This window comes from Barbus barbus (assembly GCF_936440315.1).
Source record: "Barbus barbus genome assembly, chromosome: 3".
In the NCBI taxonomy this organism is placed as follows: Eukaryota; Metazoa; Chordata; class Actinopteri; order Cypriniformes; family Cyprinidae; genus Barbus; species Barbus barbus.
Genome location: NC_136731.1, coordinates 31,769,553 through 31,787,132, shown reverse-complemented (window position 1 = coordinate 31,787,132; position 17,580 = coordinate 31,769,553). Strand labels below are relative to the sequence as shown.

Here is a 17,580-nt window from a genome sequence, read left to right as displayed (position 1 = left end):
AGTAGCAAAGCCGGAAGCAAAGCCGGAAGCATCAGTTACCACAAAGTTTTGTTGTAATTGTGAGTGTACACAAAAAAAGTAGACATAAAAGTTTCGATTGATATATAACACTTATTTGTGTGACCAAAATTAACAGTATTTTTAGTGTCTTTTGCACTGATCTGAAAAAAACCGAGCTGGTATCGCCGGCGATACCGTTGACCCCAGATGGTTAAACCCCCGGCAGGCTCGCTGGGCCCTCTTCTTCACCCGGTTCCAGTTTTCCATCACATATCGACCCGGAGATAAGAATTTCAAGGCAGATTCCCTCTCACGTATCCATGCCCCCCGACGAACTCTCCACACCTGAACCCATACTCCCTCCAGCCGTCCTTGTGAGCCCCATCCGATGTGCCCTTGATGAACAGATCCGCATTGCCTCCATCACCGAACCCGCTCCGCTGGGAGGCCCAGAGGGCAAAACCTACATGCCCACATCCTTAAGGACTTCCCTTCTGGGCTCCCTGCATATTTCCGGGCCTACTGTCATGACAACCAGCACAGCTGGAACTGCTTCCTCCCATGGGCCGAGTATGCACAAAATTCCCTCAAGCAAACCACCAACGGCCTCATCCCTTTCCAGTGCATACTTGGCTACCAACCCCCTCTGTTTCCCTGGACAGAAGAGCACTCTGACGTTCCAGCTGTCGACCACTAGTTCTGAGCGAGCGAGAGAGTTTGGGATTCAGCTCATTTCCAACTCCACCAGGCAGTGCGGAGACACAAGACCTATGCAGATGCCTGTCGGTCTGCCACCCCCGTCTATCGTCCTGGAGATAAGGTCTGGCTCTCTACCCAGGGTCTGAGTTTCCACCTGCCCTGCCGGAAACTCAGTCCCCGCTATATTGGTCCCTTTTCCACCGAGAGGCAAATTAAGGAGGTCACCTTCTGTCTCCAACTCCCTGCACGGTATCGTGTCCATCCAGCATTCCATGTCTCACTCCTCAAGCCTGTCTCTCCCTCTGTCACAGAACCCGACGAGCCTCCTCCCAAGATCATCGAGGAGCCCCTAGTCTACAGGGTGCAGGACATCTTGGACTCTCGGCGATGGGGTGGTTGCCTGGAATAGCTTATTGACTGGGAGGGATACGGGCCGGAGGAAAGATCCTGGGTGGCCCGGGACGATGTGCTGGATCCCTCTCTCCTGGCTAAGTTTCACCAGAACCACCCTGACCGTCCTGAACTCAGAGGCCGTGGCCGACCCTGTCGCCGTAATAGGCCATCAGGATCCGCCCCTGGAGGAGGGGGTACTGTCAGAGAGTCACCGCAGTCTCCACCAATGACAATCACCAGATCCCAATCCCCTGATTTCTGATCACCGCCACCTGCCAGCACTAATCAGCAGCAATGTATCCCTGCACTCCTCCCGTTCACTCACTGTCTGGTCTGAAACTTTCCATGTTGACTAACCTGACCCACTTAACTTTTGTCTACTTACCAGTTGCTCCAGTGTTCCAATCCCTGTTCTCCATCGCTCCAGTTCTACTGTTAATAAAATTTTGGTAGGCTACTATGAGATGGATGGACTAAATATATAATTCAGATGGGCTACCTTTTACAGAGAGAGAGAGAGAGAGAGAGAAAAAAAAAGAGATTTGGTTTTCAAAAAACCTTTTTCCAAAAGTTACATCTGTCAAGTCTTATAATCAGGGTTGTCTTATATTCGGGTCAATACGGTATTTCATAATGAGATTTTCCCCCGTTTTCAATTGTTTTAGTTCAATGAAAGGTTAGATTTTTGTGATTTCTTTAAATAAAAGATCAAAAGGGCTAATAATGCAGGTTTATTTTCAGAGCCTTCTTTGATCATATTTACCAAGGGTGCCAACAATTCTGACCACGTATGTATACACACACACACACACACACACACACACATGGTTTATGGGACATCTCCATAGGCGTAATGGTTTTTATACTGAACAAACTGTGTGTGCTATTGCCCAACACCAACCCTACACCTAAACTTAGCCCTTACAGGAGACTTTGTGCATTTTTAGATTTAAAATAAAACACCATTTAGTATGTTTTTTAAGCCTTTTAAATTACGGGGACATAGGCAGTGTCCTCATAAACCACCTTCATATTGTAATACCTCTGTCATACCCATGTCATTATACAAATTTGTGTCCTCATAAACCACATAAACATGCACACACACACACACACACACAATATTTACATATTTGGATTAAACCTTAAACCTTATAAGTGTAAAACAAACCATGGTAGGCCCACATCATTAATAAAATAATTATTTAATTGTTGCAGGCTTCGGTTTTAAACTGGAACATTTCAACCTTTCTAAGAATTGTTTGTCATCAACACGAACGCAGTTTCACTTCAGCAGGTGTGAGAAAAAAGAGGAAGAAAGAGAGATCTGAATACACAGATGCTTTCAAATAGATCTAATTTTGACATTCTGAAATTCCTTTGAGAGAACTTAGTCAAATTATTGCAACACTCTAAATTTGCAGCATGTTTTGAGCAGCATTATTTTGGATAGACCAAATGTAATTCAAGTAAGTCTACATTAAGAGGATGTTGTTACAACTGAATCAGATCTCAGAATTAATTATGTTTAAATACAGCATGGCGATTTGTTTTGAATTCTTTGCAGCTCATCATGCTTGTTTGAAACTGCACATGGGTTGTTCAGTTTATTACTGTTTGGCTATTATTATTATAAAAAAAAAAAAAAAGAAAAATCCTTGAGTGCTCAACAGTTTGCAGCTGCTAAAAGTAAGATATGCATCTGCACTGCATGGTGGATCCCCAGAGATGAAAACTGAGAGAAAAACACCCTGTGAAATGTGATGTGAAACACATTGCGCCTAGGGCCCTATATTTAAATTTTTCCTAAAAAATATGTTTTATTTTATTATTATTATTATATTATTTTTTTTACATTTTTCTGGATTACTTTTTTCCACAGTTTTTTAGTTTTTTTCTGAACTCCATTTTACAGTTTTTTTTTTCAACTGCGAACAAGCATTGTTCAATACTGAAACCACATTTTCAAAACTATTCATACAGTCTGCATTAACAACTTGAAACGGTTCATCTCACCTCCAAAACTCACTCAGAACAACACAACACTTCATATATTCCTCAAAATAAGCGTGTTTCATCATAACACTGGGAACAATTCTCATTCAAAAAACATACATGTCATTCATAAAACACTGATCTAAAAAAAATACTAACAACAGGGAGCATTACATAATCGATGAAGTTTTATCTTTGAAGTTTGAATGATTTGTCACATACGTATTTCATCATAGGATAAGAATAACATCTTTTCATTTTATTAACTGTATTACAGCACAAATAATTAATGTGAAAAGCAGCATTTCCACCCTATTTCTTTATATACCAAAAACAAAACCCATCAACATTTACAAAATTTACTTGTGAAAAATAAAAATACATATAAAAAGTTAAGAAAAAAAATTATAAAAATAAATTCTGAAGCAATAATTACGAAAAAAGAAAAAAACCATCATCAGTCTTGTATAATGAAGTGCTGTATGTCCAGTACTGGAGTCCTGCAAGAGCTGATGCTGGAGTATTTCTGTGTACAGTTTGTATGTTCTCTCTGTGTTGATGTTGGTTTCCTCTGGGTTTCTCCCACAATCCAAAGACATACATGACAGGTTTGACACCCATTCGAGAATCATGTCTCTTTTCCTTGCCCCTTACTCCTCTTTCCTCAACCCCATTGAGGAGTTTTTCTGAGCCTGGAGATGGACGGTTTTTGACCATCGTCCACAGGGCCAAATATCCCTCTCCGATGCTGCATGCCAAGACACAGCTGAACAATATGAATGAATGAATGAATGAATGATGCATTTATATAGCGCTTTATTGTGTATTGCTGTACACCCAAAGCGCTTTACAATCATGTGGGGGGTCTCTCCTCAACCACCACCAGTGTGCAGCATCCACTTGGATGATGCGACGGCAGCCACAGGACAACGGTGCCAGTGCGCTCACCACACACCAGCTACAGGTGGAGAGGAGAGAGAGTGATAGAGCCAATCAAGTGTATAGGGATTATGAGGAGGCCATGATAGACAAGGGCCAGTAGAGGGAATTTGGCCAGGACACCGGGGTTACACCCCTACTCTTTACGAGAAGTGCCATGGGATTTTTAATGACCACAGAGAGTCAGGACCTCGGTTTAACGTCTCATCCGAAAGACGGTGCTTTTTGACAGTATAGTGTCCCCGTCACTATACCGGGGCGTTAGGACCCACACAGACCGCAGGGTGAGCACCCCCTTGCTGGCCTCACTAACACCTCTTCCAACAGCAACCTAGTTTTCACCAGAGGTCTCCCATCCAGGTACTGACCAGGCTCAGCCCTGCTTAGCTTCAGTGGGCAACCGGTCTTGGGCTGCAGGGTGATATGGCTGTGGCAATATCAGGAAGGATAAGGCATACCAAAAGATTCTTCCCAAGATACCTTGCCAGAGAATATATCAGGTGTGATATGGATGAGAACATGTGGCCAAATGCAGAAGACTGAGCAGATTAGATTACTTTTTTTTATTCTTCTGTGGCTTTATTTATTTATTATTTCAAAAAATATTTTTTGAGTTCTTGCGTTCTTGTTTTCTTTCTTGTTTTTCTAATGTCCTGTAAAACACAATCTATGATCAATGCAATATATTGTCTATTAAGGTCAGACCTGACACCTAAAATAATGCAGTTTCTGTAATTCCATTTGATGTTGTTGTGGGGAAGTCGTGGCCTAATGGTTAGAGAGTCGGACTCGTAATCCAAAGGTTGCGGGTTCAAGTCTCGTGCCGGCAGGGATTGTAGGTGGGGGGAGTGAATGTCCAGCGCTCTCTCCACCCTCAATACCACGACTGAGGTGCCCTTGAGCAAGGCACCGAACCCCCAACTGCTCCCCGGGTGCCGCAGCATAAATGGCTGCCCACTGCTCCGGGTGTGTGTTCACGGTGTGTGTATGTGTTCACTGCTGTATGTGTGCACGTTGGATGGGTTAAATGCAGAGCATGAATTCTGAGTATGGGTCACCATACTTGGCAGTATGTCACTTCACTTACTTAGTGTTTTTGATATTGTGCTATGATTGACTAAATGTTCCTGTTGGACGAGAACGTGTTAGTGTTTTGGAATAATAATTTGATTTTGAGAACTTGTTTGCAGTGTTTTTGTAGATGTAGTGTATTGTGTTAGTGCATTATTGTAATTTGAAAATTAGTGTTGAGTTTAGTTTAGCAAACTAGAGTTTAGTTCGCAATGTGTGATTTTGAGCATGAAATTAACTGTTTTGTAAGTTGTGTGTTGTAGGTGTGTTGGTGCGTTAAAAGTTTAGGAAAATTGTTAGAAGTATTGAAAAAATTGTCATAGCGATTGTAAAAACTGTAAGTAAAAATGATGTACTTTCTATTTATCCTGTGGCATTTCGTGTTAGTAAGCAACAATACATTTTTTATAGGTGGAGTACTATAAACTATACTAGAGTACTATACAACCCGAATTCCAGAAATGTTGGGAGGGGAGCATAGTTGCTCTAAAACCTTTATATACCTTTCAGTCTTCATAGTGCGTTCCAAAACATGCAAGCTGCCCATACCGTATGCATTTATGCACCTCCATACCAGAGATGCTGGCTTTTGAACTGAACATGGATAACAAGCTGGAAGGCCTCCCTCCTCTTTAGCCCGGAGGACACGGCATCTGTGATTTCCAACAAGAATGTCAAATTTGGACTCGTCTGACCATAGAACACTTTTCCACTTTGAAACAGTCCATTTTAAATGAGCCTTGGCCCACAGAACACAATGGCGCTTCTGGACCATGTTCACAAATGGCTTCCTTTTTGCATGATAGAAATGTAGTTGGTATCTGCAGATGGCACGGCGGATTGTGTTCACCGACAGTGGTTTCTGGAAGTATTCCTGGGCCCATTTAGTAATGTCAATGACAGAATCATGCCGATGAGTGATGCAGTGTCGTCTGAGGGCCCGAAGACCATGGGCATCCAACAAAGGTCTTCAGCCCTGTTCCTTACGCATAGAGATTTGCCTCTGAATCTTTTGATGATGTTATGCACTGTAGATGATGAGATATGCAAAGCCTTTGCAATTTGACGTTGAGGAATGTTATTTTCCACAAGTATTCCACAATCTTTTTACGCACTCTTTCACAGATTGGAGAGCCTCTGCACATCTTTACTTCTGAGAGACTCTGCCTCTCTAAGACATCCCTTTTATAGCTAATAATGTTACAGACCTGATGTCAATTAATATCGAACCAATATAGGCAACTCGCTGTGAAATCATAACCTTAAAATTCTGATTTAGGTAAAAACTATTTTTATTTGAATAATTACTGACAATACAAAATGCAGGCATTGACATCAGCATTTAATACATCATGAAAACAATAATAAAATAAAATAAAGCCAAACATGGAACGTAATCAAAATGTGCTATTTCCCCGGTAATTTGCATGTAGAGATAGCCTACAGAAACATGAAATTACATTTGTACTTAATCACTTTGCAGAACTTTCACCAAACAACTTAAAAATGAGGCATAGCTGCTATACAGTACATGGAAACTACTATAACAATACAATGAGTCTTTTAAAGAGTCACTTGCATCCATTTTCCCTGTATTCTAAGCATTATCACAGTGCTAGAACTGGTGAATATTTCTTTATCCATCAGTTGAATATATTAGGATACATCTTACAATTTGTGGACTGCAGAAAAAAATAAAATAAAATAAAAATAAAAAACAGCAGTCATAAGAATGTTTGTGGAGAATCTCTCTGTGCAAAGGGAAAATGTATGTAGTTTCAACATCTCGGTAAGTCACTGTAAAAAATGATCGTGATTTTAACGGTAAAAAACTGTGAAAATGCTACGGTAAAAACCTGTTACATGGTTAACGGAAGCTTTAAAAATTTACAGGGAAAACCGTAAACTGACGTTCCCAGAATTCCCTGCATTCCATTTCAAATTCTGTTTGAATTTGACGTTTTTTTCTCTGAAATAACTGTTTCTTCTTAGTTTTTTCTTATCGGTTATGTTTATTAGGGTTGTATGTTACATCTAATGTTGTTAAATTAATGTTTATAGCATATTTCAGTTTAATGAGTCTCACCATGATGGTGTTTAGTGTTTGTGTGAATGACACTGTGCACCTTCTATATATTCTATTGTTTAAAAGTTACTTGTGATGGGCTTTGGCTCATCATGTGACTTTCTCATCATCACATGCATTTGGTGGTTATCAGTGTATTTCAAAGGAACAAAACAGATTTCAGTACTTTAATAGGTTGGTATATTAAGATTATATCAGTTAAAGAAATTACGGTATTTACCTGTAAATTTAAGTTAAAACCGTAAAACTTAAAACGTTGCTACCGTATTTTTCACGGTAGAATTCTGGTAACCACAGCTGCCAGTTTTTTTCCGTAAATTTTACGGATTTTTTTTTTTACAGTGACTTACTGAGAGACAGCGAAAGACAGAGCAAGAAAAAAAAAGAGAACATGTTATTTTCTTTGTGATTTCAAAATAGATTAGACAAACATTTAATTACAGCCACAAAATTAATAAGAAACCTTGGAGTCTTCACAAGTTCTTTTAACAAATCATCACTGCTTCACCTGGAGAGAAAAAAAAAGTAGTATTTTTAAAAATAGTTTAAAACACATTAAAGACATAAAACAATCTAAATTGAAGCATGATTATAACTCTAACAATATGCATAATATACAGGGTCGGAGCCAGGGGGTGGCCAGGGGTGGCCGTGGCCACCACTGATCTAAGCTTGGCCACCCCTTTGGCCACCCTGCTCAAAACTGCAGTTTTTGTCCCCTTTTTCTTGACAAGAAATGGATTTGTTAAGACACGGAACCTGTGTATTTTTTGCATCCACATCAAACGGTAGACTTTTCAGACACGTGCTTCAGCTTTGCATTCAGCCAAATGAGCTTCAGTAGAACAATGAGATGCTGTTAGGCTATATGTCAGTAAAACAAACTTTCCTGTCCTGTCAGCCGTCACTGTGCTCACGGCGCACGCTCTGATCGCTTCATCATAAATAAGCGCACAAGAAACTATGAGCATACGACGTAGTTCTGTCGTCAGTTAAATTATGAATTCACCAAAAAGACGATTAAAGCTGTAAACTGTGCATGCATGTATGTATGCATTACATTTCAGAACGTCTCTCAAATGCATTCTAAAATATAGGCTACCATGCAATTCCAGATCACAATAAGGTGCAAGCTGATATGTATTTTAATTTGTAATTTAATGCACAAGTAAATGTGAGCACAGTGCACTTATACTACAAAATATGCACTATTTTTTTTATTAATTTTAAAAGTACAAACGAAAATGAAACCATTTAAATGCATAAAATAACTAATTTTTACATTCTGGTATTTATGTGCTGTTGTCTTCCAGCCTTTTTCACATTCTTATCACTAACTGCATGTCTCATCCAAGAGTATATAATGTTAGAGAACAATTTTTTGAGGTTTTGAGAACCAGAACCAAACTGACAGAGCAAGAGCCCCTTTATTAAAATACCTGGAGTGGTGGAATAATACAAAAATTCTCATATTGACTCAGTATTACTTGAAATAATAATTCACAAATATCTCAATTACAGTTAAGTAGAAATTATTTGTATTCAGCTGTGTTTTAGGCACTAAAATAGTCTAGTACTTTATAGTCAACCACATTTTTATATTGAAATAATGAAGATTTCTGTGCCACCTCAGGCTGGTTGCTGGCCCCTCCCTGGCCACCCCTATGAAAACATTCTGGCTCCCCCACTGATAATACAGCCAAGTAAAAGAGCTCAAAAGCCATCATCTTGTTTAACATGATCTGTAAATTATGAAGTGACATTTAGATTACCTTGAAGAAGCTGAGTACGGCGCTGTAGGTTAGAGAAAAGAGGAAGAGGAAGATGAATGAGGTGGCAGTGGACCAGAGACTTCCGAAGTCATCCTCCTCCAGAACATCTTCATTGCAGTACAGAGCAAAGCCATTCTCTGGCTCAGGTGGCTCACCTGAAAGAGAAAACACGTGTACAGGAGACATATGTATGGTAAGCACATGCACACATATATCGTAAATCATACATACTGAATTTAAAGTCCAGTATTATTAGGCTTCTAGTTAGTAACACTTAAGGACACGATGGCTTTTCAGTATGTACTCACATACATTTATTTGCACACACAACTGAGTTCACACTGAAAAGACAAACATATAGCATTGCCCTCTCTGTTACTCATTGTTACTATAGTAACTAATACTGATATACTAATAAAACAAGTACACATAAAAACATCATACCCCCTTCAACAAACCATCTGTTTGATTATTTGTTGAAAAGTGGCTTTACTGATTGCTTTACTAAGAATCATAAAAATATTCTCATTTCTCTTAATACTGATAAAACAGGACCAGAAAGTGGCGCATGCAAGATTTCTGAATATAAGAGTCATATGAGAGCTGGAGTAAATCATGCAAACACAAAGATTTATTGCTTAATATTGTAAAACAACATTAAAAAGCTCAAACCAAAATGAATTATTTTTGATTTGAATCATGTTGTGAACAGTGTCAAAATATTATATATAAGAGGCATGGATGGGCTAATAAGCAGTACAGTAAGCACAGGACAAAACATCAATGTGCACTATGATATTATGTTGACTATGTTTTTGTCTAATCATATTTATTTGCATGCAACATCAAACTAAACGTTTTTGAGTGTAATTTGATTTCAGTGTACAGTATGACATGCAGTAAAGCAATACAAACATACAGACAGATATATGTACAAACAACATCAAAGATACTGTACATAATCTGACAAGAAAGCAACAGGACAAAAGCACTGGAACACTGAACAACAGATGAACAATGATATTTTGGGAGTGCTTGCCCATTAATAACATGAAAATTCTGGCTGTTTACTTTCACTTGTTGACACTTGTAATGGAGATTCTGTATTGTTCATGTTGGCATGTTTGACTGCACAGGTGATGGTGGTCTTGGGGTCTTCATATTTTTGTTTTGCCATTGTTAGGATGCTGAAAACAGAAAAGGAGTTCTCTTCATAGATGCGAGCACTGGTCCTCCCCTCTATGTAAGGCTCTTCATCCACTTTCCACATGATATAGACATCACCGAGCTTAGGGCTTGTGACCTCACACACATGAGAAACGTGATTCGTGGCAATGCTATCAGGTTTGTAAATGGTAACATTGGGACGCTTTCCATCTGAATTGGAGAAAGTGATAAAGGTTCATTAAACAAACAGAAAAATCACACAATAATAAATAATAGTGTATCAAGGTAGTCCATTCTTTTTGACAGTGAAGCATTTTAAACAAAATTATTTCCACCCTGTCTGCATCTGTAAATGCACAGAGCCGCAAAGCTGATTATTTCAAAGATTTACACTGACTTACTTCCTTTATCAAAATGGATCTCCTGCTTGATGTCCTTGTTATTATTTGTGTCACGGATGGTGCAGGTGACAATTTCACCATCAAACCATTTCTTTGTATTAATGGTGACATTGTGAATTTTTATAAACTGAGAAGTGTTGGTAGGGAAGATATTTCCTGGCTTGATATTCTTACTGGTTACAGGTACATCATTCACCTTGCAGGACACTAAAGCTTCGTTCACTGTTTTATGTGCATCTCCAGAAACAACAGCTTCCAAGACAATGATATTATTGATAAACAGTTCTCTCTCAATTGGTGACTTAAGTGTCAGTGTAAATGTAGCTGTAAGGGAGTAAGAAAGTAAGTAGAATTGAATGTTTTCATCCATATTCATGCAGTAGTGATTGCTGTAGTAGTATAGATTTTCATGTCATGTCAGCATCTGAGGCTATCTTCATGGCAAATTTAGACAGAAAATGCCCCAAAACATTAAAGATACATAAACTGACAAGAGAGCAACAACACAAAGCACAGGATAACATACAACTGAAAAACACAATGATAGTTTTGGAGTGCTTGTACAGTAATAACACTTAAATTCTGCCTGCTTACTTTGGCTTATTGAAGCTTGTAATGGAGATCCTGTATGGTCCATGTTGGCATGTTTGACTGCGCATGTGATGGTGTTATTTTCAAACATTTCTTTTGATATGGTTAGTAAACTGAGAACAAACATGTAGTTATTTTGATGGATGGGAGCACTGGTTGTGCCCTCTATGTAAGGCTCATCACCCACTTTCCACATGATATAGACATTGCCAAGTTTAGAGCTAGTAACCTCACAAACCAGGGAAACATGATCTTTGTTGATAAGATCAGGTTTGTGAATAAAAACACTCGGTTTCTGTCCATCTGAATTGAAAAAAAGAGAAAGATTCAGTAAAATGTTCAAAAAGACGAATCACATAATAATGAATAAGAAAAGACAATCAAGCCAGTCTAAGCTGAAAAAAACTCCCCACAGCATTTCAAATGGGCTTGATTTTTTGCCAGACAATAAAATTACATCCAACCTTTCAGCATCCATAAAATTCAAGCTCTGTGAAATATGAATACACATAGAGCCACAAAGTCAATTATTTGGACGCTACACTGACTTACCTCCTTTATCAAAATGGATCTCCTGCTTGACGTCTCTGTCTTTATTTGTGTCACGGATGGTGCAGGTGACCATTTCACCATCAAACCATTTCTTTGTGTCAACGATTACATTGTGGATTCTTATGAACTGTGAAGTGTGGGTAGAGAAGGCGATATTTCCTGGTTTGATATTATTACTGGTTACAGGTACATTCTTCACTTCACATGAGACTGAAGCATCTTGCACTGTCTTTTTTACGTCTCCAGAAACAACAGCTTGCAATACAACTGTATTTTGGACAAATAGTTCTTTCTCAATCGGTGGCTTCATTGTCAATGTAACTGCATGGGAGTAAGAAAATAAATATAATTTAATGTTTTCATTCATTTTCATGCAGTACAGTGATAGAGACATTTAGACAGACTGACAAGGGCACAACAACAACATCAAAAAGCACAGGAGAATATACAAGTGAAAAATAAAATAAACAATGATAGTTTGGGAGTGCTTGTACATCACAGTAATAACACTTAAATTCTGCCTGCTTACTTTGGCTTGTTGAAGCTTGTAATGGAGATCTTGTATGGTCCATGTTGGCATGTTTGACTGCGCATGTGATGGTGTTATTTTCATACTTTTCTTTTGATATTGTTAGTAAACTGAGAACAAACATGTAGTTATTTTGATGGATGGGAGGACTGGTTGTGCCCTCCATGTAAGGCTCATCACCCACTTTCCACATGATATAGACATTGCCAAGTTTAGAGCTAGTAACCTCACAAACCAGGGAGACATCATCTTTGTTGATAAGATCAGGTTTGTGAATAAAAACACTCGGTTTCTGTCCATCTGAAATGAAAAAGAGAAAGATTCAGTAAAATGTTAAAAAAGACAAATCACATAATAATGAATAAGAAAAGACAATCAAGCCAGTTTAAGCTGAAAAAAAGCTCCCCACAGCATTTCAAATGGGCTTGATCTTTTGCCAGACAATACAATTACATCCAACCTTTCAGCATCCATAAAATTCAAACTCTGTGAAATAGTATGAATACACAGAGCCACAAAGTCAATTATTTGGACGCTACACCGACTTACCTCCTTTATCAAAATGGATCTCCTGCTTGATGTCTCTGTCATTATTTGTGTCACGGATGGTGCAGGTGACCATTTCACCATCAAACCATTTCTTTGTATCAACGATTACATTGTGGATTCTTATGAACTGTGAAGTGTGGGTAGAGAAGACGATATTTCCTGGTTTGATATTATTACTGGTTACAGGAACATTCTTCACTTCACATGAGACTGAAGCATCTTGCACTGTCTTTTTTACATCTCCAGAAACAACAGCTTGCAAGACAACTGTATTTTGGACAAATAGTTCTTTCTCAATTGGTGGCTTCAGTATCAGTGTGACTTTATCTACAAGAAATTAAAAAAGTTAATTTGACAACGTATACATTTGATTTTATGTGTATCTTTTAATTTGGATAAGTTTGAAGGAGTGTATCCTTGTGTGAATTTGAGTGTGAAAAGTGTAAACAAGAGAGCAAACCAACATTAAATGACTTACCATTGAAATCCTTTTCCCTAATAATCTGTTCTCCCCGGTGTGTGACCTCACAAGTATAGAGATTATTTACATCCCAATTCTTGCTGCTGACTTTATGAAGACTGTATGCTGTGTAATGACCTGTATCTTCATTCAGTTTGCTTTCCAGTTTTAGCGGGCTCTTGCTGTTGGTATTATTCACTTTCCATTGTACATTGATCTTCTTGGGATAGAAATCCTCAATGACACACATGACAGATGTACTTTTCGGAGTTGTTACACGAACCAAGCTCAGGGTTGGTTTTTGTGGATTCACTGTAATGAAAACAATGCTTATATACAATAAAAAGGACATCTTGCAAACTTAAAATTTCACCGTATACCTCAACAGTTTAATTGAATATTCATCCTGTTAATTTCTGTTGTTACCTATTGTGAATGTTTCTTTGACATTTCTTGATGGGTGTCCTGCTTCACAAGTAATATTACTTTGATTCAATTCATTGATAGTTATATGGCTGACTTTCATCATCTTGTTTCCAGTTCCTACTGTAGGGTACTGGATGAAATTAGTCAAAGCATTTCCACTCTGATCCATCCATTTGAATCTGACAGATTCAGCGGGTGCAAACCCGGTGGCCAAACAGCCAACAATTAGGGAACCGGGTGAAGATTCACATGAAGACATCATAAACACATTTGGTGCTTTGGGAACTTCACCTGAAAGAGTGAAACCACATAAAACAAAGGCTAGCACACACACACACACACACGCACACACACTGGTGAAGCAAAATACAGTGGACTTAATTGACCTAAAAGTTGCTTCTGCAACCCCCAGAAATTCCGCTGAACCATTTTTTTTAAATTAGTTATTAATGTAAAACAACACATACGAATAATAATAAATATGTGCATGTTTGATTACTTTAGTCACAAATAAAACATTTAATTTATTAAATTGTTAGTAATAAAATACTAACAATTTAGTACCAGCAATTAAAATTAAAATTCTCCTGACTGAAACAATTTATTATAAAGCTAATAATTTCAAACTGTCTATAGGTCTGCGTCAAAAATAGCCACTGACTATGAACAAATAGTCTATGCGTTTTTACGCTGTAACATCACCTCGATCATTTAGACCTACTGATCAAAATATGGAAATAGCTATTTTTACATTAAGTTAATATATTTAAAGTAACGATTTTATCTTGCAAAATAACCAGGGGTGCGTTTCCCAAAAACATCGTTAGCTAAATATGGTGGTAAGTCCCATTGAACTCTATTGGTAACGACGGAATTTGCGACCGTGTTAGGAAACGCACCCAGCTTAGCAATAAAATAGGCACTGCGACAATATTAGGTTACATGGTGAGGTCGTTTTTATGTCATTTTCGAGAGTCAGTCCGCGAGGTAAAAGAGACCTGGCAGACAGTCATTTCTCGGATTTGCACCGGTTCAGTCAGACAGCTGAATACCAATCAGAATCAATAGCCTATTCCATGTAAGTTTCGTTTGTAATTACAAATTTTCCCTACAAAATTCCTGATGTAGAAGAAATAGCCTACCTTTGCTTTTGGACATTTAGCAGATGCGTTTGTATTAAAAACGAAAACAGAACAAAAGCACGCACATCACTGTCTAAATGCTCAAGTCGGGTGCTTGACAATGAAGATAAAAAAAGACAGAACAGAAGTCGGCATACCAAAGTGCTCCAAACGTCACATCTGTGTTTTTTTATTTATTTATTTTTTAATGAAAACGAAAATACCTAATTTAGCACATGTAATGTTTAACGTGAACAATTCAAATGTGCACTATATTGGCCCAGTGTTGTTTAAGCTTTTCACATGGTTTCATGGTTCTTAGGTTGCACTATTTAGAGAGATACATAGAGCAGCAATTTTGACAAGATTTATTCTGGTAATAAAAACTTCTTGTTGTTTATACTGAAAGAAAACTTCATAAAGTAGGCCTATTCAAAAAATATGTGTGACACAGATATAGGCCATAGACTAGCCTACTATGCCAAAACGAACAATCGAATATTAAAATAGCCTTTGTCATTTTTTTATTATTATGCTGAAGATATGAAAATGAAATATTGAGATAAAAGCGGTAAATAACTTACCTGTGACAGTCACCAGCGTCCCTTTGCCCCAGTAGTCAAAGTAACTATCACAGCGCTACATTAGTTTATATCAGTTGTACAAAAGATCGTTCCTCCTTTAATATAACAGGATCTGCCTGACCGTAATTAGTCCAGCGAGGAGGACCGAAATAAAGAAAACCTTTACTCGTTGCTTGCTCTACTTTTACAGTAATAAAGAATTTTTTAAATGTGAACATGACAAATGAAAGCAGGCTATCAGTAATTTATTGAGCACTTTCTCATATTTGTCTGCATTGATATAGACCTACTTCGCAGCAATATTTCCGCGCGTTTGCATGGCTATAAGGTTCAAACGTTTAAAAGATGAAATCCAGCTATGGTCTTTAAATATTTAGCCAAATTTTATACAGACAGTTTGAATTAATGCAACATCAAAATAATCCGAGACAGTTTCTGAAAAAAATACAAAAACAAAAAAACAATAGACCTATAGAGATACCGACAACATGGGAATACAATATTATATTTTGATATAAAACACGTTTTGTTTGCAGACTAGCTAAGGTTTGTGTTTTTGTTTATTTATTTATTTATTTTAAATGCAAGTAAGATACAACATTTTAGAGGTAAAAAACGCAAATAACTTACTTGTGACGATCACTTGTGTGCCTTTACCCCAGTAGCTAAAGTCATCACAGTGCGACCTTATACGTGCTCTGATGAGCAAAAACCTTGAGATTCTGAACTGAAGAGCACTTGCTGAACAGGTTATTTCTAGTAGCCTATTTGTTGCGCATCTCCAAGCTGCATGATTTGCTTTTTCAGAAGTAGTTTAATTATAACTACAAATTAATGTGCAACATTCAGATGCATGTGCATAAATTACATAAACTTTTTTTACGTATTTAGAATGCGTGCCTCTTCATCCTAGAAACAAGAATTTCAAAATAAAAGACTGAGATGAATGAAGTTAACAAGAAAAAAATGCCACCTACTTAAAAGTGATATATTTAAAATATTTTTTTATACTCAAGTATAGTTCAAATCTATAAATATGTTTACTGACATAGCACTCGAGACTTACTGATATATACATTATAATTAAACTTTAGTTGCACTGTAAAACTTTTCGTTGTAAATTTACAGTAAAATACTGGCAGTTGGGTTGCCAGCCACATACTGTATTTTTACAGTACTACTACTGTACACAACATTTACAGTTCTGTACTGTATTTACTAAATACAGTATTATACTGTTATATAACTTTTTTTTTTACAGTATTACACTGTGCTCTTTACAGGGAATACTGTAAATCCTGCTTTTATTTCAGTACTCTTGGATTTACAAAATTAAAAATATACTTTTTCATAACAGTATTCACAAAAAAAGGAGAAAATAATATTCTCTGAGTTTTAAAACATTTTATTTATTTTGAAGAAAAGACCAGGCAATTGCCTTATATGAATTTACTGGCTGAAATGCCAGCTGTAGTTTTTTTTTTTTTCCTTTTTCTTTTAAATATAAAACATGTAAAATGCAATTAACAATTAGCAAGTAATTCAAAATACAGTAATCTTATTTACTTTTAAAGAATGGAAAGGTTTTTCAGAAATATATTTTTAAAAGTCTTTCAGAAGAGAGGAAACCTGTGGGTTTACAGTACTGTTCTTTTTTTACACAACATGTCCAGTTTTCTTGTAAGTCCCTTTTCCTTTCTTGGTTTTTGATGCACATTCAGGGTTGATGTTGAGAAAGCATCTAAAAGACAAAAGAAAAAAAGTGAACATTATGTCTAATACACATTATGTCTAATACATTATGTCTGTAGTGAGTGTACAGCTTGTATAACAGTGTAAATGCTGTCCCTTCAAATTAACAACACACAGCCATTAATGTCTAAACCGCTGGCCAAATTGGGCCCAATTAGCCATTTTCTCTCACAGGTGTCATGTGACTCAGAGTTACAAGGTCTCGGGTGTACCTCATGGCAAAGAACTCTTTGAGGATCTGAAAAAAAGAATTATTGCTCTACATAGATTGTCAAGACCCTGAAACTGAGCTGCAGCACGGTGGCCAAGACCACACAACGGTTTAACAGGACAGGTTCCACTCAGAACAGGCCTCGCCATGGTCGACCAAGGAAGTTGAGTGCACATGCTCAGCGTCATATCCAGAGGTTGTGTTTGGAAAATAGACGTATGAGTGCTGCCAACAGTGCAGGGTTGGGGGGTCTGCCTGTCAGTGCTCAGACCATACGCCGCA

The 17,580-nt window shown here is 37.7% G+C and overlaps 2 protein-coding genes across 4 annotated transcripts in view; both read right to left on the bottom strand.

Annotated features, from left to right (window-relative positions):
* Positions 1-15,589, bottom strand: part of LOC306859134 (uncharacterized protein) — a 125,079-nt gene extending 109,490 nt beyond the window's left edge. Inside the window, exons 1-7 of the mRNA XM_079399995.1 lie at positions 15,336-15,589; positions 13,631-13,921; positions 13,223-13,516; positions 12,745-13,071; positions 12,196-12,495; positions 11,667-11,987; positions 11,118-11,417 (exon numbers count right to left, since the gene is read on the bottom strand). Coding sequence (XP_079256121.1) covers positions 11,118-11,417; positions 11,667-11,987; positions 12,196-12,495; positions 12,745-13,071; positions 13,223-13,516; positions 13,631-13,892 — 1,804 coding nt within the window. The 5' untranslated portion in view covers positions 13,893-13,921; positions 15,336-15,589. The remainder of the gene's footprint in view (positions 1-11,117; positions 11,418-11,666; positions 11,988-12,195; positions 12,496-12,744; positions 13,072-13,222; positions 13,517-13,630; positions 13,922-15,335) is intronic.
* LOC306859147 (immunoglobulin mu heavy chain-like) overlaps positions 1-17,580 on the bottom strand; it is a 344,847-nt gene that overhangs the window by 176,529 nt on the left and 150,738 nt on the right. The window lies entirely within an intron of this gene.